Source organism: Halichoerus grypus, chromosome 13, assembly GCF_964656455.1.
Source record: "Halichoerus grypus chromosome 13, mHalGry1.hap1.1, whole genome shotgun sequence".
Lineage (NCBI taxonomy): Eukaryota > Metazoa > Chordata > Mammalia > Carnivora > Phocidae > Halichoerus > Halichoerus grypus.
In genome coordinates this window covers 35,071,832-35,098,685 of record NC_135724.1, presented here as the reverse complement: position 1 = coordinate 35,098,685, position 26,854 = coordinate 35,071,832, and the positions used below count along the sequence as shown (strand labels likewise).

At 57.0% G+C, this 26,854-nt stretch overlaps 1 protein-coding gene across 50 annotated transcripts in view; it reads right to left on the bottom strand.

Moving 5' to 3' along the window:
* The window catches only part of CELF4 (CUGBP Elav-like family member 4), a 292,503-nt gene that overhangs the window by 3,170 nt on the left and 262,479 nt on the right, over positions 1 to 26,854 (bottom strand). For 3 of the 50 annotated variants that reach the window (XM_036069471.2, XM_036069476.2, XM_036069479.2), the window contains exons 4-13: positions 25,962 to 26,090; positions 25,451 to 25,530; positions 24,879 to 25,022; positions 23,604 to 23,751; positions 21,537 to 21,686; positions 17,758 to 17,823; positions 16,273 to 16,356; positions 11,161 to 11,244; positions 6,331 to 6,409; positions 5,753 to 5,924 (exon numbers count right to left, since the gene is read on the bottom strand). In XM_036069471.2, coding sequence (XP_035925364.1) covers positions 5,753 to 5,924; positions 6,331 to 6,409; positions 11,161 to 11,244; positions 16,273 to 16,356; positions 17,758 to 17,823; positions 21,537 to 21,686; positions 23,604 to 23,751; positions 24,879 to 25,022; positions 25,451 to 25,530; positions 25,962 to 26,090 — 1,136 coding nt within the window. Of the gene's footprint in view, positions 1 to 5,752; positions 5,925 to 6,330; positions 6,410 to 11,100; positions 11,245 to 16,272; positions 16,357 to 17,757; positions 17,824 to 21,536; positions 21,687 to 23,603; positions 23,752 to 24,878; positions 25,023 to 25,450; positions 25,531 to 25,961; positions 26,091 to 26,854 lie in introns of all 50 variants that reach the window. The other 47 variants (XM_036069474.2, XM_036069478.2, XM_036069480.2 and 44 more) reach the window with 27 other exon arrangements.

Genomic DNA, 26,854 nt, shown 5'->3' with positions numbered 1-26,854 from the left:
ACTGTGAACAGTAGCAGAACCTCACACAGGGCCACTAAGGGCATCCATCATGCGTTGGGAGGAGGAAGAGGGGCGTGCGCAGTTTGGCAAGAGGGCTAGGAAAAATAAAACAGCCCCTCGAACCACCGTGGCCAGCAAGCAGATCAGGGAGGACGCTCTCTGCTTTGTATCACCCTCGGTTCTCTCTCCCCCGGGGGGGGGGGGGCACGCTCTCCTCACTCCCCCAGCCTTCTGTGGCATCAGCCTGTGGACCAGCAGAGGGAGCCTGTCAGGGTCACCCTGAACGGCGGGGTCGATCAGAGGCTGGCTAAGGTGACTTGTATCCGAGGGGTCCATTCACGGGGCCCTGTGCTGCCATGGTAGAGTCCACACCAACAGCAACTCGGTCCTTCCGCCCCTGTGGTCCAGCCTTGGCCATCCTCCCCAGAGAAGAGGGTCTCCTCTGCAGGAGCACCCACTGTGTGACGTTACGGTCCTCTCCTCTCCTGCTCTGCCCCAACCCTCTTTTCTTAGAACCTTCAGAAAACGAACACGTTCAGTTTGGAGATTGAGAGTAAATCACATCAGTGTTACTGGAATTCTATGAACATGCCTTGGCATTGCTGATTTCATTTCACGATCACCTCATACCCTTTGCTATGCTCCCAAGGTGGCCCATGTGGCCAAAGTGATGCTACTTCCGGGCACGTGAAGCCTTTAAAAGGCTCCACAGTGCTGACCCATGGAAGGGCCAAGAAGGAAGACTATGGGGTGCCCTGCGGGGCCGGGGCGGGGGGGAATGCGAAAAAGGATAGTCCACCAGGGAGGGGAGTGCTATGGCCCTGGTCTCCAGTCTCTGCTGCTGTCACTTCTGGTCTGCTGACCTCCCCTCCTCCACCTTGTCCTCCTCCGTTCCCTACACCCCTGCAGGTACATCTTTCTAGACTGACCCATCTCACAGGCCCTTACCTGCCTTCTTTACTGGTGGAGCCCTAGGTGGCTGGGGCTGAGTCCCCTTCTCTGTCAGGTATCATCACATTCTTCCACTTTGAGTTATCTTCTGCCCTCCTTACCACGTCACGGTCCTCTGCCCCAAACCCGGGAATTTGGAGGTTCCCAGCCCTACCCCCTCCTCATGGTTACCCCTGAGCTTGCTCCCCAGCCCCTGCTCCCTGAAGCCTCTGCACCTGGCTTATCTGCAGGGGTTTCAATCCACCAGGCTTCTACACAGAGCAGACTTCCACTCTCAGCTTTGTGTCTTTCTTCAGGGAGTGTGGAAGGGGAGCCTGGCATCTGAAATGTCACTGTGGGTAAGCTACCAAGTCGCTGAGGGGTGACTCTATTTTAAGCGCATACCCAGCCTCCGGCTCTGCCTTCACAGAACAGCTTTTCCTCCACAGACCCCTGCCTGCCGGCCCATCCGAGCTGGGCTTTTTGCTCTTCTATGGCAACTGCAACTAAGGGGCCCCTGGGGACCCCCTCCTTTCCCTACCCTCCCACTCCTGAGCACCTCATGGGTGCCCATTCCTCCCCACTGGACTTGCTCCTAAGCCGGCCCCCAGTTTGCCTCTAGCCGCCCTTCGGCGCCTGCGCTGTCCTGGGTCCTGAAGATCCAAGCTGACCATCACGCAGCACCTCCTCAAAGGCCAGCATGGGGAACTTCTCGTACCCACTCTTGCCCCTCACACACACACATGCTTGGCCCGACACACGAACACGCTGTCACACTCATTCAACCCCTTGGGAACCTCCCCAAGGCTCTGCATGTGCACAGCTGGCTAGCTGACTACTCTCTTCATTAGGGAACAGGTGGACCCTTGCCGGCAGGGATGACCCCTTCTTGCCACCCTCTCAAAGATCCTCACAAAGCACAGCCCAAGAGGTGGCAGCAGGGTCACTGACCAGCAAGGGGAGCTTGAATCAGGCCTGGGAAGCTCCAACTCACGACCTGGGAGAGGAAATTATGGTCAGCTGAGCCAAATCAGATGCCAGGTTCTAAACACAGCTGGGCTCCAGCCAGAGAAGGCCCCGCCCCAAAGCCGCCGCCCAGCCCCGAGCAGGTGAGGCCCAAAGCACCCATACCTGCACAGCTCAGAGCAGACACCATGCAAAAGCACACTCAGAGCCACAACCCAGGACCCAGAAGAGAGAGGACTCCCACTGAAGTCAGACATGCTGCTCAGTGTCCTCCAACCACAGAACCTGCCCTCAGCTTGGGGCCCAGCATGTGCTACTGATCTCTGTGGCAGGACAACGGACTTGGCTATTCTGCTCACTGTCTGTGGACTTGGCCACACTTTTGCCCAGTCTTCTTACCTTTGCCTCCTCCCTCTTAGTTTCCTGGTAAAGATTTCTTAGAGAAACCCCCACCTTAGTACAAGGTAATGAGCCCAAGCAACCAGAGGGGCAGGGGCATCAGGGAAACCAGGAGCGGGTGGGGGGGTCATACCCTCAGGAGACATCAGGATTTGGGGAGCCAACCTGACTCCACCCAGGCCGCACATTATGGAACCAGCACCCAACCACACTCCCCACAGCTGCCCAGCTGGGGCCCCCTCCTCCCCTAGATCTGCCACACTTCTGTTCTAACCTGGCTCTGGACCCACGGTGACTTCGGGTGGCCAGCTGGGCTCTGGGATCCCTCCACCCCGTCACCCCTTTGCTCCTAGCTATGGCTTGTCCCTCCACCCTGCCTGCTCAGGCTAGCCCTGTCCCTCTGAGCATCTAGGACTCATCATTTGCAAACACCCTTTATGGGCCTGTAAAATCGGGGGTTTTTAGCTGTTTTTGCATGCTGTTTCCTCCACTTGTCTCTGCAGTCCCCACGCCTGTGCCTTGTCTCAGCATCTCCTTCTGTTACAGCCACTAACAGGCTTAAGTTGGAAAGCCTGAAATCACCTTTTGTTAAAATGCTGTCTAAATGGATTAAAGGTCAACTTTATTTGTAGGAGTTATGTTATGTCATAGTTTTTTAGAAGACTGCTTAGAAGGGAGGAGCCCAGAGAAGTGAAATGTCATGACATGCCCCCTCAGATATTCAGGACAAGACTCTGGAGCGGGAGGGGTGGGGTGAGGATAACAGGGGGCAGGGGTGGTGATCATTCTCCTTACTTAAAGGCACTTAGGAGCACAGCCTCTGGAACAAGGCTCCAGCTTCAAATCATGGCTCTACCACTCGGTAGCTGATAGGCAAGTAACTTAATCTTTTGTGCTCCATCTTTAAAATGGGAATCAAGACAGAGTAGTCAGAGTGATACAGTTACACCTTAGACTTGTAAACTGTAAGAACTGTGCCTCGTGTACGGTAAGCACCACGTGAAGTTTGGGTTCTCGGCTGTCTGGTCCTGGTTTTCCCTGGGGGAAGAACCCCTCTGCTTTCTAAACCATGCCTCTCAAGCCCTCACTCCAACTATGAGTGTCGGCTGCTTCCACCCTGTGGGCCACTTCTTACCTTCTATCCCAAACAGCAAATCTGCCTCACTTACCCTTCCTCTGGGAATTTCTCTGACCTACAGGTTCTATCCTTGCTTGGGTTTTAGTTGCCCATAGGTCTAGGAGGCTAAGACAAGCTGCTTTCATGGGAGGCATAAAACATACCCACAGGGGCCCCTCGGAATCTCAGGGCGTGGCCCTGGAGCATGCCCCCTCCTTACAAATCCTCTGATGACTCCAACACCTTGGTTTCATTAATGTAGAAATGGAAGCCCAAGAGGTCGTGCCTTCATGGCAGAGCTAAGTTTATCTATGAAAAAGGGCTCTCTGTCTAGAAAGGGTTGCTCTCACTGACCGACCCCCCCATTCCTATGGAAGTGCACCCCCTTGCAGGCTGCGTCCTGCTGTCTGTACTTGCTGAGCCAGAAGCTCGTGCAGGCAGGATGGTGACCCTCTCATCTCTGCAGGCCAGCACCAAGCCCAGGGCCCGGCCTGGGAAGGGGCCACACTCTGAATGAACATGGGTGTACGCATCTTCACACGAGCCAGAGATGGGCAGGGGTGGGGACTCAGCAGGCAAGAGAGGCGGCTTTTGCTTTTCCAGCCTTGCGGAAAGTAGAGACTCAAGCACCCTCTTTGACAGAGGTGAGTGTTGCTGCTCCTGGGCGGATGGAGGGTGTTCTGCTGGTAGTGGTGGGATTTGAGACTGGGAAACTAGAGATCTCCCTCCCAAACTCCAGACTCTGAACCTCCACGTGAGTGGCTAACTCACGGGCTTTCCACCAACGCCTCTTCATCTCGGGTCACGGCAACTCTGCTCTTCCAATCACTCTGGCCAAAAGCTGGGGCTCATCCTTGACTCCTGTCGCACCCGCCTCCGATTCCTTATAAACGGCATCCTGGCTCTGCCTTCCCAAAACACCAAGAACGCAACTCCATCCTACCACACTGACTGCTGCTGCCCCGGATGGAGTGGTCCACGCACTAGCCTTCTGCTTGGGCTCCCACAGTCTATCAATGCAGCAACCAGTCATTGTGCTGACATGCAACGGCTCACACCACTCTTCTACTCACTGCTCTCCGACGGCTCCCCAGCACCCACTCCCGCAGTCTATACAATGGCCTGCAGGCCCTGCTGGAGCTGGTCCTCCTCACCTCTGGGACCCCCTCTCCCGCCATGCCCCCGTGCTTGCTCCCTCCAGCCACTTTGTTCTGCTCTTCTCCAACACACTACCCCGCCCTCTCTTTGGAGCCTTTGCACTGGCTGAAAGACTCGCTCCTCCAGATGCCGGCATGGCCCCCGGCCTCACCTTCACGTCTTTGCTTGAATGTCACCTACTCAACAAGGCCTACTGTAACTACCTGATTTAACTGTAACCGACAATTCTGACACACTATATAATTTACTCTTTGGTCATATGTGCTTGTTTATTGTCTGTCTCCCCTTCTAAGGACAAGGGTTCTTGTCAGTCTTATTCGGTGCTGAGTCCCAAGTACCTAACAGTACCTGGTGCACAGTACTGCTGATGGGAGTGGAGGGGCAGAGGGCTGGGAGACCTGCCTCTGGCCTGTGGGTGAGCTGGGCCTAGAGGAGCGCCCAGCAATGTGGGATACCAGGCTGAAGGAGGGCCTGACACATCTCCCCCAGCCCCCTCCCCCCTTCCCAGGAAGCTGCTTCACCCAGGGGAACAAGTGGCCTGGAAGAGGAGTGGCCAACTATGTCTCCAGCCTCCAGGCAGGACCCAGACTGAGCAGGAAGGGCTGACCACTGCCCGCTCATCACGTGGTAAAGCAGGCAGGGCAAAGTGGTTCCAGTGCTAGGCCATCACCCTCAACTTCTGCCCCAGACTGACTGAGCTACGGGGAATTGGAGGGGTGAGGGGGTCAAGTGTCTAAAGACCACCAGCCCTCAAGGCAGGAGAGATGGGAAGGGGAGAGCCAGGGAGTCTAGGAGAAGGCCCCAGGAGCCGTGGACAGCTCCCCCTCCCAAACTCTCCCAGCCCTGAGCTTGCCACAGGCTCACCCCAGGGTTTTCTGGCAAACAGGATTGCCAGTGTAGACCTCCTGGATGCACGGTCCAGGGCTCGCCCCACCTGCTCAGAACGCTTCCCTCACTCCTGCTTCTCTTGGCTCTGCAACAGGGGGATGGCCACGCCCATTTCTGCCGGATGACCACAGCTCTAGGCCTGCCCCCAGGCACCGGCTGAGGAGCAGGTCGAGCTGGGCGCAGCGGGTCCAAGGCAAGCGAGGGTCCAGCTCAGGAAGGCCAGAGGAGGCGGCGGGTCCGAACGGTGTCCCTTCCCCAACCCCCCGTCCCCGCGCCCCGGCCGCCCCCGGTTACCTGTGCGAGTCCTGGTCTCCCCCGGGGGACGCTCCCGCCGGCGCTCAGTATGGGCGATTGGCGTCTTTGGGCCGCTTCAGCTGCACCTTGAGCCTCTTCATGCCGATCTGGAAGCCGTTCATGGCCTGGATGGCGGTCTGCGCGCTGGCCGGGTTGTCGAAGCTCACGAAGCCTGGCGAGACACGAGGGACGAGGGCCTGGGTTTCCACGGGGCCGCCCCGGCGGGGAGGGGTGGGTGGGGAGAAGGGCGGGGCCCGAGGGCGGGGCGGGGCGGGGCTGGCGGCGGCCCCTCCCTGCGCTCCCGCCGCACCTTGGGCAGGAGGGGGGCCTCGAGGCTCCTCCCCCCCCTCGGGGCCCCGCCCCGGCCCGGCCTCACGCCCCCCACAGCCCGCGAGCGCGCGGCCCCTCCCGGGGTGGGCGTGTCCGGGGCTCCAGGCCTCGCAGACCCGTGCCTCCGGGCCGGGCCTCCCCAGCTCCACCGCGGCTTTGGGAGGCGCCACTCTCCTGGGCGCCCTCGCCCCCCACCCCGGCCGGCCCCGGCACCTCAGCCCTCTCCTTCGGTGGGAGGGCGGACACACCTGCGGGTGGAGGAGTTTATTGGACACTGTCCTCCCTGACAGGAGGGGGCCTGGCAGCGGGAGGGCACAGGGTGCCGGCCTGGGGAGAGAGAGGAGTGCGAGGGGGAGGGAGGGGGGCACCCCGGAGAAAACCTCTCCACCGCCGTTTCCAGCCGCCCCCCTCGCGAGGGCCGCCTGGCCGCGGGGAAGGGCAGGGGCTGACAGTCCTCGCGGCCCTCCGCCCCCCTCCCGGTCCTTGGCGAGGCTGCCCCCAGCCAGGCTCCTGGCAGACACTTGCCTAAATCCAGTCCGACTCGCAGGAACCCACCACTTCGCGCCCAGGGGTTGTGGGCACCTCCCTTTTATTTAAAATTCCAAGCCCTGGGAGCAGGTGCTCTTGCCCTGGATTCTAAGCGCGCACGCACTGATGCATCCCCTATGAACCCCTCATGGTATCTATAATAACAATAGTAGTGCAAATTAACACTATTAGTAAAAGTTAGCTGAGAGCCTTCTCTGTGGACTAGGCACTGCAGAAGAGCTTTTCACAAGGTCACTCGGTCACTCCTCCCAACATCCCACAATGAGATATGGAACCATCTATGGCTCCCAGTCACCTTCTGAAACAAGCAGTTCCCAGCTGGGGAGGGGTAAGGGTCTGAAAGTTAGTTGAGAAGTCACCCTTTGGGAACTTTGAATGCATCTCCTTATAGAGACTACATTGTGCATCAGCATTTCTTAAACTGGCCCTAATCGGTATTCCTGAGAAAGGGGCTTCTGTGGTCAAGTAGGCTTACCACCGTGCCCCTCTGGGACAGTTCAAGGCACATTAACAAATAAACACCCCACCTCCCACCCCAAGTTCTCCAGTAAATAAACATTTACAGCTTTGTTTGCCTAGTATTTCCTGGAATTTATTTGACTTTAGAGGCCCTTTCTCCTGTAAAATGGACTTAGATCCTGCGAAGTAAGTTTGGCGAGGTTCCCAGGCCATCCTGCAAGCATGCCTCATTTAGGGTGCTTGTCCCCAAATGGCCTCTGGATATGTAAGTGATAGGTGTACAGACCCCCATGGAAGCAGTAGCTGTTTTCTTGGCTAATTGTCCATGGTACATTGGGCCTGTCCTCAACCCCTCCCTCACCCTCCCCATGTGGTGACTGTCTTTTTACCTCTGCCCTAGGCACTGCCTCCATTGGTCTCTCTCCTCTTTCTCTTGACTCATTCCTGCTTTTGCTCACGTTTGCTCACGCTTGCTCTGGCAGCCATGAGCCATCAAAGATGTGTGTACATGCAGTAAGTGTACTCAAGAGTGGGTGTGTGTGAGCTCAGGTGGAATCGGTGAGTCAGGCCAGAGAAAGAGGACCGAGCTCTGTGCAAGTCCATCAGCCACAACAGGAGAGATTTCGGATGGCCCTTAGTCAGAGAGCCGCATGGGGCGTCCTTCTACCTGCTGTTCTCATCCCCCTGGCCGGTCCACCACCCCACTGACCTCTCTGCCTGACGCCCACGGGCAAGTCTTCGCAGAGCAGAACGGTTTTCACACGTGGGAACTGTAGGTCTGTTACACTGCTCTCCCCCAGAGTTAGGGGGTGGTTGCGCTAAAGCTTCTCTCTCTGTCGGGAGAGAGCCTAACTGAAGGTGACAGCCCTCTCTCCTTCGCTGGCCTGCCCACACAGCACTATCAGCCCAGACTCTACCTCCCCATCTGCCCCCTGCCCTATGTGGCTCTTCTTGCAGGAAACACACGTGAGCAAAGCACAGAGGAGTTGGGAGCAAGATAAAGGGGCTGGAGGTGCTATCTAGGGCAGAGGGCTAAAGGCAAGGACAGCCGCCCAGTGGGGAGAGTGGGAGACAAGAGGTCCTGGAGGGAAAAAGCCCAGCCTTCATAGGAGAGTTTAAAGTCTCTGGGAGCTCAGGGGTTGGTAAGTGTTCCAGGCTCAAGGGAACGTTTCTTCCTCAGCTAGTTTTGTTAATTGGTGAGTACTCAGGGCCGCCGAACAGGGCTCCGGACACCATCCGGCATTTTTATGGTTACCAGGACTGTGTTCCTCCCCCCAGAGCCTCCTCCCCCATCGCTCCCAGCCCTGAGAAGGCTCCTGCCTCCCAGACTTTGGGAAGCCATGTGGGGAGGATGCCCTCCTGGTGTCCCCCCACCAGCCCTTCTTCCAACATAGCAACCATTTGTGCTGCACGTCAGCTCACAAAGGCTCCTGGAAGATTCTGTTTATGCTTATAAAGAGCAAGTGGGGCCTTTGAGGGGCTCATTTTAACACAGGACCACATTTATGCAAAGACAACACCTCCTTTTAGGAACAAAGGGGGCTCTAGCACCTCCTGAGGGTCTGCTCTGGCAAAGTCCCTCACACACACCACCTCCTATAACCCCCACACCGCCCCTGAGAAATGACCGCCAATGTCCTCATTTCACAAACGAGGACACTGAGGCTCAGTGTTAAATGCCCTGCCTAGGAATGAGCGCTGGAGTTTGTTCTTACACTGAAGGCCTCCGGGAGAGTTGCCAAAAGCTCAGCTGCCAAAGCAAGCAAGAAAGAACCCACGGGGCTTAAGGAGGAAGCACTGAGCCAGGCGGGCATGGCAGAAGCCTGTCCTTCTCTAAGGCCAGTGGGTGTTTAGCACTAGAAGTCTGTTCAGGAACAGAGGAAAGAGCCAGCGTAGAGGGATACAGAGGATGATTTTCAGAAAAAAACAGGGAAAAAACTTTGGTCCTGGAGAATTTAAATAGGCAAATGGCGGGGGTAGTGTCTGGGGCAGACTCCAAGGAAATGCCTTTGAAAAAGTGGGCTGTGTCCCCACCAGGGACAGCACAAAGGCTCCAGGGACGTGGCCAGAGAGCAAGCCTGCTGGCCCGGGTGCCCAGCGCTTGGTGGGCTCCTAGCAGCGTCGTCTGCCGTCTGTAACATCTGAGCCTTATTTAAAGAGCAAATGCAATGATCTCCAGTGTGGTGTTCTTACATAATTGTAATTTGTCGGCAGAAATACCGGTCAAACAGGGGAGGGGCGCAACCCTGTCTTTTTATTTTGCTTTGTTTTCTCATACCCAAAGAGAAAGGAACTGCTGGGATAACCCTATGCCCTCCAAGTACCACACATTTCCTGTGGCAGCTGCCAGAGGGGAAGGCACCAGGGTGCAAAGACCTTGACTGCTTTGGGGAACATGCTCTAAAACCTCACGCCGTTCATGGTTCTGCAAAGTGGATCTCCTAACTGGGATCTCCTTCACCTGTGCTTGTTGATGCTTCTATACACTTGTGCCGACTCCCCTCCACCACCCCAAGCTGTGACCGGTATTCCCCAGGCAACCCCGGCCCCTATTCTGTCCTCACAGGCCCAGAATCTGGGGTTCAATCTGGAGATCTAAGCTTCTGGCAGACTCAGCTCTGGTTCCATGTGGACTCCTCACTCCCTGGGGACTCATGAGTGGATCTTGCCCTGGAGGAAGGGCTGATGGAGGTGAAAGAGGAAGCAGGAGAGGGGGCTGAGGAGGAGTAGAGGGGAGAGGTGTGGGAATGAGGTGGGATTCCAGGAGGTCTAAAGCAAATCCAAACACAGTATGCCCAGTTGAATTCAAATTTCAGATAAATAATGAATATTTTTTTACTATAAGCATATCCCCAATATTGCATGGAACATATCACATATAATATTTGGGACATACTTACACACACAAAAATGCATCCATTGCCATCAGAAATTCCAATTTAACTGGGCACCCTGTATTTTATCTGACAACCAGACTTCCAGATCCTCCTGAGTCCCCTGTCCCATCTCACATCCTGCCACCACGCACATTTCGTAAAAGCTGTATTTTTATTCTGTTATCCTCAGGTCAAGGACCTGCTATCATCTCCCGCTGCCTCCATCCCGGAAGCCCTCCCCCAACACAGCCCCTCCCTCACAGCTGACCTCCCCTGACCCCTTCTCCCCAAAGCCTCCTGCTGCTTCCTCAGTCACTGTCCTTCCCCTCTTGTCCTCCCGCTCCCGCGCCCATTCTCTTGGCCCTCCGTGGAACTCCCTCCCCTTCCTCACGTCTCTGTACATCCACCTGCCTTTCTCTTTGCTCCATTACTTGGTGCCTTGCAGACTTCAGTGCTGCGCAGTAGGCATGATTGTCATCTAAGCTCAGACCTGAGGCTTCCTGAGGGCAGGACCAGTTTGCTCTTCCTGACTCCTCAGCAATGTGGCTCTGGTGGCCTGAGGGAGTGGTGGGGGAAGGAGGGTTCAGTGGACGGCAGGAGGGGAGCAGAGAGCAGGGTAGACAGAGAAGGGCGGCAGGGGCAGGACAGAGAGGTGGACAAAGGAGGCCAAGGGGCAGGCAGGACAGGGGGGGCCTCAGCGGGGCAGACCCCTCCCCCCCAAGGATCATGCTCCATGTCCACCAGGGCCTCGAGGATGGCCAGAGGAGGGGATGCTGGGAGAATGGGCTCTGCTGGATGCCCCCACCACCCTGGCCCAAGGTGACTCCTTCCCCTTCTCGGTGGGTGGAAACTGGGCCTTGTGGAGGGCGGGGGAACCTGTCTCTTGTACTGGGATGGGGGAGATGGGGAGCAGGTCAGGGGCAGTGGTGGGCAGGGAAAGCCAAGAAGCCAAAAGAACAGTCGCAGAGAGAAAAGGGTGGAGATGGAGGCTTGGGGCTGGGCCTTAGGGAGCACCTGGGGCTGGGGGCGATGTGAAGGAGGAGGTTAAAAGCAGTCGGACACCGGACACTGGTAAATTGGTGCGAGCACCGCCCTGTCCTGGGTGAAGCTAGTTGGTTTGTTATCTTTACCCACCAAAGCATTTACTTTGGTTAGTCGCCCGATCCACAAACACTTTCGAGGAGATGACATTACCGAAAGGGAGGAACATCTGCATCAGCTCAGCGTCCCCAAACTCCTGGGGCAGATGGTAGATGAACAGGTTACAGCCCTCGGGCCCTGCGGTGGGGGGGGGGGGGCAGGGAGGAGGGATGGCGGGGTGGGGGAAGAGAGAGACAGAGGAGAGGTGAGCGAGTTAGGCAGCGGCAGCAGGGAGGGGGGCAAGGTTGGGAGGGGGGGGTCTCATCCAAGATCCAAGGGCAGCCACTGAGGAGTGGGGACTGCTGAGCCCCAGTCTGAGCTCTGGTCTCCGCCCTGCCCTTGGGCAAGTCACTGAACCTCTCTGTGCCTCAGTCACCTTTGCTGCAAAATGAATCTGTAACAGGGTGCCTGGCAACTCGCTCCAGGGGTGGAGCTGACCCATGAAGGGGGTCAACGTGCCAGGGCCAGATCAGCTGGGGAGAGGAGGCGCTGAGGAGAGGCGCGGGGAGGGAGACCTGGGTGGGTCTGCCCGCCGCCCTCCAGCCCCGCCCCTGCTCTGGAATCGCCCGGGGGCAGCCATGCCCGTGGCCCTGTGAGAGGCTTCACTTCACCTCCCGCAGGCAAGCCCCAGGTCCGACCTCGACCTCGACCTCGACCTTGACCTCGGGGTGGCTGTTGCTTTGGCCTATCTTCCTCCACAACCCGCAGCCACTCCTTCCCAGCTGGTGCCCCATGGTCCCACCTTCCCCTACCCCAAACCTCACACTCAGCCCCCCGTCCCGAGTGCAGAAATCAAGGCTTCTCTTGCCTCCTCTAGGAGGCTAGGTGCGCAGGACGGGCTCTGTGGCATGGCTCGGTGATTAGCCTGGGTACCCACAAGCTTCATCACATGGAGCTCCCCATTCCATGACAAGAACAACCCTGCCACTTCTACTGCATGAACTACAGGTCAGGCTCCACTAAGCACTTGAGATGTATGAGATTAAGTCACTTAATCTTCCTGCAGCCCTCAGAGTCAAGTGCTATTGTCACTCCCACTCCACAGATGAGGAAACGGAGGCCCAGAGAGGTTAAGTCACTTGCCAAATGTCACACAGCTGGGGGGGTGGTGGAGCCAGGATACGGACCCGGACCATCTGCTTCTGTAGTCTGTGCTTTCCTCTCTTTGCCTATCATAAATCTTCATGCCCCACAAACGCTGAACACTGTTGAGGCCTTTGGATTTCTGAAATTTCCAGACTGCTAAAGAGTTACATTTTTCTTTTTAAATAACAAACATGCTCAATTTTCACTTTGAAATAGAAATCTTTCCAACACGTTTCGTCTATTTCTTGCCATTTTAAACAGAGTATGCCTCATATTTTTAACCTTTTAAAATGTGGTCGTTCCAATGATTGTTTCCACCCTGTGGAGGTCATGCAAAGGAGGTGGCTGCACTTGTTAGAGGTGTCTAAGAACCAAGGTTCTGACCACAGGCTGGTAGGAACTAAGCATGAGCTCAAAAAGTGAAGGTGGTAAGGCCCTGACGTGGGCAGCTTTGTGGCTTTCAAGGCCAGAACTGTGTGGTGCTTCCCTGGGACAGGTAACCCAGTTCGGAAGCAAGTCTCTTGACCCTCACTCTCCTCCTTGCTCCCTCCAAAGATTCCTCTGACCACCGAAGCCACCCTCTGAGCATCTGACCTCCTGGGTCCTAGGTCCCCGCCCTGCACCATCTCTCCTCCCCCTCTTGCCCTCAGCCTCTCCTCCCCCACCACTGTCTCCCAGGCAAACTGCCAGCTGACGGCGCATTCATAACCAGAACCGGCGCAAGTGCAAGCGTCCTGGGGTCCCTGCTGCTGAATCCCCTGAGCGCTGGTGGCCCTCCCCTTACCCCATCTCCAGCCATGCCAGGTTCTCACTGGTTCATACTCTGTGAATGTATCCCTTGATGGTCCCCAGCTCAATGTGAGTCCTCTTGGGGTAGGAACTAGCTCAAAGGCCTGATCTAAGCCACATCTTTTCCAGGATTCCCACCTAGATAGTCCCCATATGCTCTCTCTCTTCTGGTGTTCCCTACGTCTACAATTTGTGGTCTGAGCCTCTTTCTCCTTTAGGTCTGGCAGGTTTTCTCTCCATCCAAATTGGAAGATCTAGGGACAGGGGCATTAGTCTTCTCTTGTCCTCCTGCCCCTCCCCCAGCACTGCCTTCCTTCCTCCTTCCATCCCATTCTTCAGGTCTTCCCTCAATGCTCCACCCCATGCAGCCATGTGCTTTGAACTTGAGACCCTCGCTTCAAGTTCTGCAAGCTGCTTTATATGGATGTTACGTTTATTCAACTTAAAGATTCAAGAAGCCTTTGAGGGCAGGACCCCTAGGCTCATCCAGTCAGTATGGTATGCAGCTAAGCTTCACAGGAATGGCTCTCCCAGCTCCAGGCTAGGACCCCCACCCCGCCCTTCACCCCTCAACAGGGAGCCTACACATCACCTTCTACCCCCAAGCCCTCCCTGCATTTCCTCATCCACAGATCATAGAGCATCCGATGGCATAGAGGACTTTGGAGATCAATCTGGTTCCCCCCCACCAACCTTCTGAGAAATGGTAAAACAGAGCTCCAGAGACAGAAGGTGGCTATCCTGACCACACTGTGGCCCTGGGCGCAGCCAGGACTCGAGCATCCCTGAGGGTCACCTCGGCCCATCTGTGGAGCGGACAGCCTCCAGGAATTCAGGCATCTGTTGGTTTTCAGGCTCAACTCAAAGACAAAATGCCGGAGGGAGGGTCTCCCCAGCAACCAGTGTGTCCAAGTATTTCAGTGACATCGCCCAGGGGGAGGTAACCATGACAGAAAGGGCCAACCACTGGCATGGCTGGAAGAACACAGCCTTCCTTCTCACCCATGCCTCAGGCAACACTGTGGACACAGCTTTGGGCTGACTCCAGCCCACCCCAGCCTATCTCCCCGCCCTGTCCCATCCCCAGGCCCAAGCTCACCTCATACTTCGCAGCACCCGTGCCTTTGCTCCTGTTTGCCCTGCCTTGAATGTTTGTCTCCCCAACTCTATGTGCTGAAGACCTCATCCTCCGAGGCCCCCGAAGCCTCCTCTGATGACCCTGTCCCCAGCACCCTGAGCTCACCCTTGGATGAAGTCTGGCTCTGTACACATCTGGGTCCACGATTCCCTCCTCCCCATGCCCTGCTCTCCCATGGTGCCTTGTCCAGTGTACCAGTCAGGGAGAATGTGGACAACAGTGGGAGATCCCGCCACTGAGAGCTGGCTGGAAGGGGACTGGTCTGGGGAGCAGGGCACAGGGCGAGGTGGGGGGCGGGGGACTGAAGCCACTCAGAGATGGAAGGAAGGCCTGAGAAGTTCAGGGCAGGATGCATGGGGTGGAGCAGAGTGTAAGGGGGGCGGAGCAGGGAGCAGATGGAGGGGCTCACTCTGTGTAAGGCCAGTGCTAGGGGCTAGCCTGTGTGTTGGTCAGAGCAGCATTGACCTGTAGCTGTGTGTGTGTGTGTGTGTGTGTGTGTGTGTGTGTGTGTGTGGAGCAGGGCTTAGAGACCGCTGAGCCCACAGGCCAGACTCATGTAGGGTGCTGATTGCAGGCTGAGGGTGGGTCAGCCTAAGGCCAGTGAGGAGACAAAGACAATAGCGCCTGTGGGCACAGCGCTCCGTTCCGGACCTGGGGGGGATGGGCGACATGGGGACTCACGGCCCCCTCCCCTCCTGGCCCCCTCGTGGCTTTGATCTGACTGACGTGCACTGAAGAGCTGGACTGAGGGGGAGGGAGGCAGGCGTGAACAGGCTGGAGGGCCACAGCCCAAGAGGGGATCCTCTGGTGGAGGCGGGGCTGTTGGACCACCCCCACCCCACTTGACCATCAGGGGGCCCAGACCACACTCAGAGCTGGGGCAAGCTGGGCTTGCAGGCTGTGGGCAGGGGCCCCTCTGCACACTCTTCTGGGTTCCTGTAGCTTGGCTCTCCTGCGCAGGAAGAAATGGCGATCCAGATCTCAGGGGCTGCCCAATGTGCGTAAACTGGGGTGGGGCACCATGGGCAACTTTGGAGGGGGTGACAGTTTGGTGAAGGAAGGGCTATGTGCATAATGAGAAATCCATAGGAAATTGCTGGAGTTCCAGTCAGACTTGAGCTCCTTTGAGCTTCATGCTTCCCTAGCGACTAATCCTCGCTATCCTCATTTTACAGGTGAGGACATCAGGGGGCAGAGGGGAAGAGGTGGCCAAGCCGGGAGTCAGACCCAGATGGATTTGCTTCAGAGCCCAGGCTCTCAGCCTGTGTGGGTCCTGTGTGGGGCCTGTCTGACCAATGGGTTTGGACTAACAGACCCCCGGGGTCCTTTCCAGAACTGACCTACATGCCCTGGTTCTAGGACAGTCTGCTGCAGGGACTATGAGCTGCGCTCTCTGGAGACACTGGAATCCCCTGGCCAAGTGGGCTCCAGGGGCAGATGGAGGACCCTCACTGGCAGGATGACCTTTTCTGTCGAGTGGGGAAGGCAAGACCTTGTTAGTATTCCTGCCCTTCACACTGGTCTCTCTGTGAGCAGGCCCACGGAATCCCTGAGGGTGGGCTTATTTCTCCAGCCTCCTGTGGGTCTCTAGGTTCTGGAATGGGGGGACACTGAAGATCTTTATTAGATCCCAGCCCCCCAAGCCCCACTGGTCTTGCCTGTCCTGTCCTGTGCCCCGTGCACACCAGAGCCTCTGGATGTGACTTTCTAAGAACCTCGTCTTCCACTAGGCTGCACTGAGTCACTCCCGCCCCCTCAGCTGCCGGTGGAGTCCCACCCTGGCGGCTCCAGCTGTCTCTGCCGGTCACCCAGAGGATACAAGTTCTCCTGTCCGTGAACAGGTCTCCCTACTCCTGCCCCACTCCAAGCATTCCTACTTCTTCCCTTCTTCTCCACTGGCCAAATCCTGCTCATCAGGGGATGGGGATTCTCGGACCCCCCCCCTCTTCCAGGTTCCACCTTCCTGACCTCCTACCACACGCTTGGATTGGAGAGGGCCTCATCCTGCAATCCTGCTGTCTTCCCTCACCCTCCTCAACACAACACACAAACATGGTCACCTTTCGAAAGAAACACCCCAGCCAAAGGCCCAAGTGAACAGCCTCTTTGGGGACAGCAGGGGGTGGGGAGGAAGCCCCAGCTTAAAGACTCACCTTCTCTCTGTTGCTGGGGGATCATTGGAGGTGGCTGAGGAAAGGCCTGGCTTATCTGACCATAGGCAGCAGGGTAGGCGGCTGCTGGAGAGCCAAAGAGAAGAATCAAGAGGGAGAAACCGCGACAGAGACATGGAGAGGGACAGAATGAGAGGCAGGAAGAAAGAGAGAAACTTCAGTGTTGAGCAGTAAAAGCAGACCAGTCAAAAAGGGCATTTTTGCTTAGCCACTTAAGATAAAGCCAGTTGAGTGTGTGTGTGTGTGTGTGTGAGCACTCACAGAGCTGGGGGAAGGCAAGTTTATTCTGAAATAATGGACAATCCACATGCGTGGATAATCCACAATAATGGATCACTGAAAGCACTGACTGCCCAGACCAGATCACCCACACACCCCCGTTCTCTGAGCCACAGCTGACTCTGGCTCACATACCCTCCGCCCACTCAGATGGCACCTGTGTGGGATGTGGGGCGCCGCCCGAGGTGTGAGCTTGGCCTCTGGGATCCTGCCAGGGGTTGGTCCCCGGGGGCAGAGCACTGAGTTGGACAAACCTGGTGCTTTCTGCATTCAACTGGGAAGGGTCAGAGGCGGGATAGGAATGGACAGCCCCTTCCTCCGCCTGGCCTGGCTCCCAAAGGCGCAGGATCTGAGGTCAGAGCTCAGGGGTCCCAGCTGGTGAGAGAGAGCTTCCCCTGACCTCCAGATGTGAGAGGCCAACTTCATCAGAACCCCCACATTGCCCTCAAGGGAGATCTCTCTGGCTCCTTCTGACCTGGCCAGGCAGCAGGAGACTGGCTGGGCAGAGATGATTATGGTGTGCGTGAGGGAGACAGAGAATCAGGGCTGACAGCATGCCTTGGGCTTCCTACAGTGGCTCATGGCCTTCCCACTCAGTGACCTAAGGCCATCTGCTCGCCCCAAGGCTATCTCTTCTCAGTTCTCCTTTTTTCTACCTCTGGCTGCGTATCCTCCCTTGTTCCCTGTCATTTTGCTGGAGCCCTACTCCTGCTGCCTGTAAGTGGCAGGGGCGGGGGGACGGGTCAGAACTGCTTCCCTTCCAGGGTCGCTCCTTCCCTCACACCCAGGCATCTACACTTGCCAGGCCAGTGACATGAACTCTGGCCTCACCCCCAGTGCTGCTGTGTGGCTTGGGGCTCCTGGACACACCGGCCCCGGCAGCACCACGGCGGGGGGAGGAAAATCTGGCCTCAGGGATGAGTAACTGCCCAGCAAGGTCAGGGCTTTGGCCTGGCTCACCTTCTCCTCTGAAGTTCTGACCACCGACCACCCCAAGGGTACCCTGCCGTCACAGGTCAACTCTGCCTGAATGCTAGGGGGGGCTGTTGAGGGGGAGGGGTCTTCTCCCGGGAGAGCCCTCCCTCCTCCTCCCCCTCGCCCTCCCCCACCCAGCTCTGGGCCCAGGCCTGGGGTGGGAAGGGGACATTGGCGCCGGGGCATGAGGACTGGGGACGTGAGGATACTAACGACCTGCGTACTGCTGCACTCCAGCGTAGGCCTGCTGCAGGGGGTCCGCGGCGGTGGGGCTCTGCGCTGCGGGGGAGCCAAGGGAGCAGAAGTCAGCGGTGCCCGCCCAGACCAACCTCTCCCCAACCGTGCCCACAAGACGATGCCGTGGCCGCATGGCTCTTTCCAGCCACTGTGGTGTCTGCCCCATCCTGACTGGGGGCTGGGAATGCAGGCTGCAGCTGGCGTGGGGGGGGGGGATGGGTGGCTCCCACAGGAGGCTGGCAAGGGCTGGGAAGGGGATGCCAGAGGAGGGCTTGACCACGAGGGACTTGGTGGGAAGATCCTGGAAAAGGGCTGAGGAACTGTGGGTGAGGGGGCTAGAGGTTACCAGGAAGGTGGTCTCCTCCTCACTTTCCCCAGCACAAGCCAGGGGCAGATCCCACCTGGGTAAAATAAGGGGCATGGGAGGCTTCATCCCGTCACTCTGTCCTCCTGGGCCACCCATCCCTGCTCAAACCCAGGCACCTCTCCATTAGTCTCCGGGGGTTTGCCCCAAGCATGGAGGTTTTGCCTTCCGAGGCCGTGCCTGCGGCACCCTCCCCAGGGACTAACCACACAAATAAGGTCTGCCCCGTGGGCTGGGAAAGGGGTGGTGCCCACTGAAACTGAAGAACCATGAGACCAAGGACCTTCCTCCCACCTGATGCCATGAGTCTGGGATATCTACTGCCCAGTGTGAGGAGAGGAGCCTTAGGCTGATACTCTGGCAAATAACTTGGAGAAGCTGGACTGGGGAGAAGGCTTGGCTCATTTCTGTTGTCCCTGTTGGGTCTACAGGTGCTGTGGGTAAAGGCAGTGTGGGCACTACCCTTGGTGACCAAGGCCACTGATGACTGACATGGGAGGGGGCTGGCCCTGGAGGCCCAGGGAGGCGAGTGGGAACACATCCAGCCTCAGTATGTTTGAGGCAGACCGGCTAACAGAGAGAGGCAGGAAGAACATTATCTGGGGTTATCTGCTCGGCAACCCAGGCCAGCCAAGCTAACTGGTAGTGCTAGGCTTTGGGGCCCACACACCGGGAAGAATTCCCAAACTTCCCTTCCGAGCTCTTGTCCCAAAACCGCTCAGGAATATTCCACTAGAACAATAGCTCCCAAGCTGCAAGGGAGCCAAGGGAAGATCCTGGGGCAATAGTCCTTGGACACAGCGTGGATGGCAGCAGGGAAGCTGGGCCCAGGAGGGCACTGCTCAGAGTGGGGAGCTGAAGATGGGTCAGGACGCAGGTCCCTTCCTGCCTATACCTCTGTATCCCTCACAGCGGAGACTGGAGCCAGGAGCTCCCAGTGGTGCTGGTGCTGGGGCTTGCTGGGCTGGTCTCCTCCTCCCTCCTGCTCCCTCTGCCTGAGTCCTCTACCAGCCCCAACTCTCTGGATGGCCACGTCTAGCTTCATCCCCTTGGTCTTCCCAGCTGCTCAAACACCAAGTGCCTTTATGCAAATTAGAAAAAGGTGTCTCTTCCTCTGGCCAGTTTGGTGGCCGAGGCAAAATCTAACCCGCACCACTTCCATGGCAGCTGTCCCCAGAAGAGTGCCAGCACCAAACAAGTGCTCGGCAAATACGGTGACCCACGGAGTGAACGGGCCCGAACGGTTGTGGGAGCCGCCCTTCAGGGGTGTTATGTGGTGGCAGAGGTCACACTGTGTGCTTCACACCTGCTCTCCATGAGCAAGAGGAGAGAACGGAGAAGCTACCCGGGGCTAGGAAGTGGAGAAAAGCATTTCTGAGACCCCTCTCCCCTTCTCTGCTTAATGACCTCATTAGTAACTGCCAAAGAGTGAACACTTTGAAGGATCTCGCTCATTACAGCGGCTCCAAACTCCGCATTTAAAGATGGTAAATTAATTTTTTTAATGTACTACTTTTCTCCTTTCCTTCCCTCCATCCCTCCCTCCTGCTCTGGCAGGGAATTGTTTATGGGATGTGGCAGATTGTTACAAATGGGGGAGAGGAACATTTCCAAATTCCATGAGGGAAACAGTTCACAGATGCTGGTGGGGGTGGGGAAGAAACAGGTTTGTCAAAATCCAGAGATCCAGATGGGCTTGCAGGCAGGGAGGAGGGGGGGAATGAAACCACCCAGATGTGCTGGGGACTGGATCTCCCAGCCCATGAGCCTGAGCATGGAGGAGCCCAAGAGCCTGAGAATGGTGCGGTCTCTCCCGCCTCCGGCTTGCCAAGCCCCTCCCTGCCTCCCTGGCCAGCCTGGAGTCTTCGTCCTTCAACAACACTCCAGATTCTCTGGCCCTGCCACTTCACTCTGGGCTTCTCTGGCCTCTTGTCTAGGCAGTGAGGGGAGAGGTGTGGAGCAAGCACTGGGATCAGATCAGAGACAACTCCAAGGTCAAAGTCAGGAAATTCTCCTCTATTTCTTGCTAGCACAGTGACCTTGCACTCAGCTGCTGGTGCAACGTTCATATTCTATGGATGTCTGGGCCTCACTCCAGCCACTGAAATCAGAATCTCTGGGCTTCTGTGATTTCACAAAGTCACCCAGAGGGTTCTGATGAGCAACCAGAGTAGAGAGCACTACTTAGCCCCCCGAGCTGACCTCTTCTGTCCTAGTTGGGTAGCCCCTGCCCCTGCTAGGCAGGCCCCCCGGTCTCTGGGCCTCCAGGGCAGCCCCCTCCACAGAAGTGTGTTCCTTGTTCATCCTCACCTCTCTAATGCCTACCCATCTGTTAAAGTGGATCTGGGCCTCCTCCTCGGGAAACTCTGTTGGGCTTCTTCAGCCTATAGAACTCTCCCTTCATTTGAATCCTTTAGCATCTTGAGGCAGACAACATTCACTCTTGATGAACTCTGTTCTGCCTTATTATCTCATTATGCTGTGAATGTATATTGTATTCCTGGCTGCCTTTGACCTCCCAGGGGATAGGCCCATGTCCTGTTCTCCTTCTGGGGCCTCCCTTTCATCTGGCACAGACTGGGAACTTACTAGTACTTATGGGGACTCTGTAACCTAGTCATCTACCCTCCGGGAAGGAGGTCAGCGCTCTTCACATCTCCATCACTTTGCCCCTTGCCAGTCTGCTCTAGGGCTTTAGGCCCAGCTTTCCTACTCTCATGTCAGTCCATCCGCAAAATCAGAGAGAACAGCTGCTTCAAGTCAGCTGGACGCTCTCACCACTAAAGAAATGCTAAGTTTGAGAGGAACAAAGTTAATCAGGAACAGTCCTCCTGGATCTCGTGTGCCCGGATTGATGCTAGAAGCGCTCGGGTGCTAGCCAGTGTTCTGATTCCCTGTCCCAAGTGCTGACCATGGTTGCGTACGGATCCAGGGACCCAACAGAGGCCAGATTGCCAATTTATGTGCCTTTGCTTCCTTCCTACAAGAGTTTTTTCCTACTTAACACTAAGTATGATTATCCTCTTAGCATCTATCTCTTCACTTCCTATGGGTCAAATTCACCCTCAATTAATTTGCAGTTATTAGCCTCTCTACCTGATTGTACAACTGTATCTATTCTCTTCTCTGTCCTGACAGAGCTCCACAAATGGGCTTCTTTCTCACCCTCAGACTGGCACCTCTCCAAGAAGGAGAATTTGGTCTCTTCTTCCCAACCAGGGGCTCCCTGAAGGAGGGTAGGAGGCTAGCTCTCTCTGATCACATTTGGGGTCCTACCATGGAACAGACAGAGGGTAGGAGACACATGTTCCCTATTATAACACCAAAGGCAGAGACGAAATGGGTGAGGAGTATGTTGCATGGGGAAGGAAGGGTTACCAGACACGCTTACCTGGGTAGGGGTGGATGCCATTAGCAAACACAGCTTCCGCAGCAGGTTGCCCGTTGGCCTGTGGGGGGAGGCCGGTGAAGCCGTTCACCCCAATGGGGGATGGGATGCTAGGCACAGCTGGTGCAGTGATGCCCGGAGGGGTGCTGCCACCTGGTTCCAGAGGTGGAGAGGGGTGGGGGAGGAGGGGAGGCAGGCGAAACCAAGGTGAGGAAGGCCAGCCCATGGAGCTCCACCCGTTGGCTCCAAGGGCCTGGGAATAGACCTAGACTTTACCTACCAACTCAGTCCTATCTGTGAATCATGCCTTGGGTTATCTCCCTGCATGGTAACATCACTCATCCCAACTGCATCCATCCTTCAAGGGAGAGTCCAACTTCAGCCTACCCCATAAAGACTTCCCTGACCGGTGACTGCAGCATGACCTTGGACCTGCAGCACATATTCTCAGTGTCCTTGACTTTGACCATACTTAATTTTCCTTTCATCTTTTTCAGTGTTATTGCTCACCCCGGCAAAGTCAGGATGCCTTGTTTAACCACTAAGGGGCTTCTAAGTTTCTGGCTCTGCTCTCTTCTCTGGATCACAAAGGGGCTGATCTGCCTCCCCACCAAGGAGTTTTGCTACTCAGGTGGAGGAGGTCTTAATTCTGATGTTCCCTTGCCCTAAGGGAAGAGAGAGCCCTTTGCAGAGTCCACAGTCAGCCCTGTTCATACACAAAATAAAACACTTCGGCCTCCTCCAGTGGAGGCAAGGGTGATGCTCACTGTGGCAAGGGTCAAGTCAGGGTCAGATGACAATACCCTGTGCCTTCCCTATGCCAGGTGGGTGGAGCCCAAGGTGTGGATGGCAGGGTGATTGTATTGGAAAGGGCCTTCCTCTTCAAGTAGGAAGCAGGGTCTCTCTACAGCTCCTGCATGTCAGGAAGGCTGCTGGTATGGTGTGGGAACAGAGAGCCAAGGAAGCTTGATGAATGAGAGCTTCGGGTGTTGGGGCCAGCCCTTAGAACTAGACAAGGGTTTCTTAATTTTGGCACTATTGACATTTGAGGCCAGACATTTCCTTATTGTGGAGAGCTGTCCTGTGCATTATAGGATGTTTAGCAACATCCTTGGCTTCTACCTACCAGATTACAGTAGCAGGCCCACTCCCCCACAAGTTGTGACAACCAAAAATGTCTCAGGACATTGCCAGATGTCCTGGGGGGGCAGGGGGACAAAATTGCCGGGGTTGAGCATCACTGAACTGAACAATAGCCAAGATCCAATAAAGAATATGCTTTGTGGGGCGCCTGCATGGCTCAGTCCGTTAAGCGTCTACCTTCGGCTCAGGTCATGATCCCAGGGTCCTGGGATCGAGCCCCATGTCAGGCTCCCAGCTGGGTGGGGAGTCTGCTTCTCCCTCTCCCTCTGCCTCTCCCCCTGCTTGTGCTCTCTCTCAAAAAAAAAAAAAAAAAACAACCCACAAATAAATAAAATCTTTTTAAAAATTTTGAAAATTAAAAACTTTTTAAAAAAAGAACATGACTTGTGAAAGAGGTTATTTCCAAGCCCCCTGTCCTTTAATAACTCCTGAGGTCCTCTCTTGCTTATTGTGCAGTTGTCTTGGGAAAAGCCAATGAGTCTAAGTCAGGTTAAAGAAAAATGAAAAAAATGGGGCTCCTTCTCGGGTTAGGCCAGGAACCTAACAAGGTCACAGAATGGGCAGGGCTCTTTACCCCTCAGACCTCAAAGGGAGGTGTTTTCATGTGAATTTCTTTCTAGAGATCTACAAAAGAGACCAAGATGAATTGCTTCCTGACATGGCTCAGTAACTTGAGTGAAACTGTCATCACCTTGAAATCATGTCATTGACAGCATGGGGCCCACATCCCAACTTCCCCTAGGTCCCCAGGGATTAGAACATTCTTAAGGCAAACTTCTGGAGGATGAGGCCTGCTTGGCCCATACACGTGTGCTCTTGCCATAGAAAGGTCCCTTAGTAGACAAAATTGGCCGATCAGCAGGTCCCACCCTGAGTCCAGCCGCTTTCCTGCCTGGCCAGGCCCTGTGTTGGTACCCGCCCACTCACCTGAGGTTGGGGTCATGGGTGCGGCCGCCAGGCCATTCATGTTGAGGGCCGCCATCTGCTGCATCTGCGCGGCGGCGAAGGCAGCCATGGGGTTCAGGTAGCCGCCCTGCGCGACTGACGCCATTAGCGCTGCTTGCTGCTGCATCAGCTGGGGCAGAGGAAGCGGAAAAAATATCATGCGCTTCCGGGGGGGGGCAGCCCTCCCCACCAGGGGGCTCAGCTCCCGGAGACCAGCCTCCCCGGGGGGCCTGAACCCCAGGGAGTTCGGCTCTATCTCTCCACCCCCACCGCCTGAGAGAACTGTATTCGTAAGTCACGGTAGGGCCTTAGGGACTCTAAAGTTGCAGGGTGGGGGTGGGGGCTGGGACCGGCTCCATGGGTGTTGGTCAGCCCTGTGAAAGGTCTGTTGTCTGTGGAGATGTGACACCCGAAGCTCTAGAGACATGGTAGATGAGCTCTGTAGAACTAACTTGGCATGGATTTGTTTAAAATGGTCCTCACTTGGAATCAGCAACAGGAGGATCATGACTAGAACTCTAGGCACCCCCAGTGTTGTCATAAAGGGGAGTGGGGACTGGGTAGGTCGTGGACATGGCTAAGTTTGGACACTGCTGAAGAAGTGAAATGAGCTGACCTCTTTAGATTAGGAACCCTGGCCTATCTCAGTGCCACACGTGTGGGGGCTGTGGTCACAAGTCTGGGGGGCGTGGGCAGCTCAGGGGAGATGTGGACAGAGGCGGCTCCAATGTGGAAGGAAGAAGTGGGTGGCCATCAGCATGAGGCAGGGTCTGGGGGGACTGCAGGGGAAGGGGGGGTGTGGGGGACCCCTGCCAGGAATGCCCAGAAGCCTGAGGACCCGGTTCCCTGAGTGAGAGCAGGAGTAGAGCAGCCACAAGCAAACACCTGAGCCTCTCTCACCACTTCCAAGCAGTGCCTCCTAGGGTTTGACGAGTGGAAGGGCGCTGAGGTAACCCGCCTTGCTGCCTGGCTCAGAGGCCTTCTTTCTAGCTCTTCCCCTTTAGAACCAGGACAGCAACCCCCTCCTCCCGGCAGCCACCCTGCATCAGCCTCACCTTGTCTTAACCCCCTCTGGCCTCTACTCCCTGAGTCCATTCCTCACCACTCCTCATGCCCCAGGGCAGCAGGATGTTCTGGGCCAGGAGCAGGGCTCCCCTCAGCACTGTTAGGTGTCCTTGCTCTTGGGGGCTCTGAGCACAGTGAGCTAGAGAACAGCTGCGGGCCCCCCCCCACGCGCCCGGCTGTGCCCCCACTTACTGCCTGTGCGTAGGCGCCGTAGGCCCCGAACGGGATGGCCATGGGGTTGAACATGCCCATCTGGCCAGCCATCTGCTGCATTCGCCGCATCGTGCGCTCCTTGTCAGTGTCGGCAAACTTGACCACCAGACTGGATGAGGCTCCCTGCAGCCATTACCGCGTGTGAGACCCACTTGCCCCAGCTGCGTCTTCTCCCCGCTGTCCTTGCCTCCAGCCTGGACCCACCCGATTCTCCCCACGGGTACGGGCGGCGGTGGGGGGGGGGGCGGGGAGGCGGCGGTAACGGAAGGCTAGCTCCCGCGCTTGCACTGGCCCAGCCGTCTGGGATCTTAACCCCACCGCGGGCGGTTTTTATCTAGGGGCAGTCCAGTTCCTTAACATCTTTGGGCCTCGGAGTCCTTGTCTGAGAAATGGGGATACTGATAATGCCTTCCTGCCTCTCGGGGAGGCTGTGAGCGCCGCACGGTGTGCACGGAGCGCAAGGGCAAGCGGGGCCCTGCGGGGCTCTTGGTCCCTCCCTCCCGGGCGCCGTGCCCGCCCCCACCCCACCGCGGGGTGGGGGGCCCACTCACCGGCATAGTCTGGCTGCCGTGCAGGGCGTTGATTGCGGCTTGCGCCTCGGCGTGGGAGGAGTACTTCACAAAGGCGCACCCTGGGGGGACGGGAGAGGCTGAGCCACGGCGCGAGGGCCCCCAGGAAGGCCAGAGAAGCGCTATAGGGCTGAGAGGCGGGGCACGGGAGGGGCGGAGGGGCGAGGGCGCATCCCAGATGAAAGCAGAACGGGTGACCCACAGAGACTGAGAAAGAGAGACACCGAGAAACACAGCGACACAGAAAGACCTGGACGGGCCAGAGAGTTAAAAGACCCCTGAAGTCTCCCTGCCCCTGTCTGGACTCGGCTAGCGACCGTCCCTTATCCCCAGGCCCGGACTGCCTCGCCCCTTCCAAGCATGCTTCCCTGGCTCGGTCGCCGGTCAGTCGCGGCCAGCTGGAGGCGGCCCAGGACCTGGCCGTCAATGAGGTGCTTGGCCGTAGGCCTCGCCCGCCCGCTCCCCCGCCCCGCCCCGCCCCGCCCCCACGCACCCTTGCTGTTGCCATCCGGCCCGCGCAGGATGGTACACTCCTCGATGTTCCCGAAGGCCTCGAAGAGGCGGCGCACGTCATCCTCGGACTGCTGCTTGTTGAGCATGCCCACGAAGAGTTTTCTATCTTCTGGAACAAAATTAGGAGATGCTTACCCGGGCCAGGGGAGCCGGGCTGCACCGGGGCGGCCCGGGGGTAAGAGGGCACGACCGAAGAGGAAGGGGGCGGGTAGGGAAGATCTGGGCAAGGAAGAGGGCTCATAGCTGGAGAGGGAGGGCTGGGGCGTGGCTAGAGCAGGATGGGCCACAGGGTGAGGGGGTTGGGGGAGAGGGAGAGCATAGCCAGAGGAGGAGGTGAGGGAGGGTTTGGGTCAAGGGCGCTGGATGGCAGCGACTGTGCCCGCTCCCGCCCAGAGGGAGCAAGGCCACTGGTCTGGCTGCTCGCCTATGGCACACAGATGGCCCCCGGTCGTTTGGGCAACTCTGCATTCCCTCCCTCCATCCTCTTAGACATACACTCACTATCTTCTTGAGCCACCTTCACCCACAGATGCCAAAATTAACACAACAAGCAAGTCTCCCACAGGGCCTTTGCATAAGCTATTCCCCCCGCTGCCCAGAGTGCCTCCAACATCACAAGGCTGACTTCTCTTCTTCTAGGTCTATTGCTTCCTCATCAAGGTCCCTCCTTCTGGTTCTCTTTAATTCTCTGTCTCAGCTCCTCCCTCTCATGGCCCAGGTTTCAAAGGACAATCATTTACTGCCTTGCCTGTGTAGCTGGTTTCGGTCTAGCTCCCTGCCCCCACCCCATGTCTTCGCCCTGGGGGAAGAGACGAGGCTTTGGCTGGAGCTGCAGTACCTGGTACATAGTGGGCCCTCAGCACAGAGTTCTGG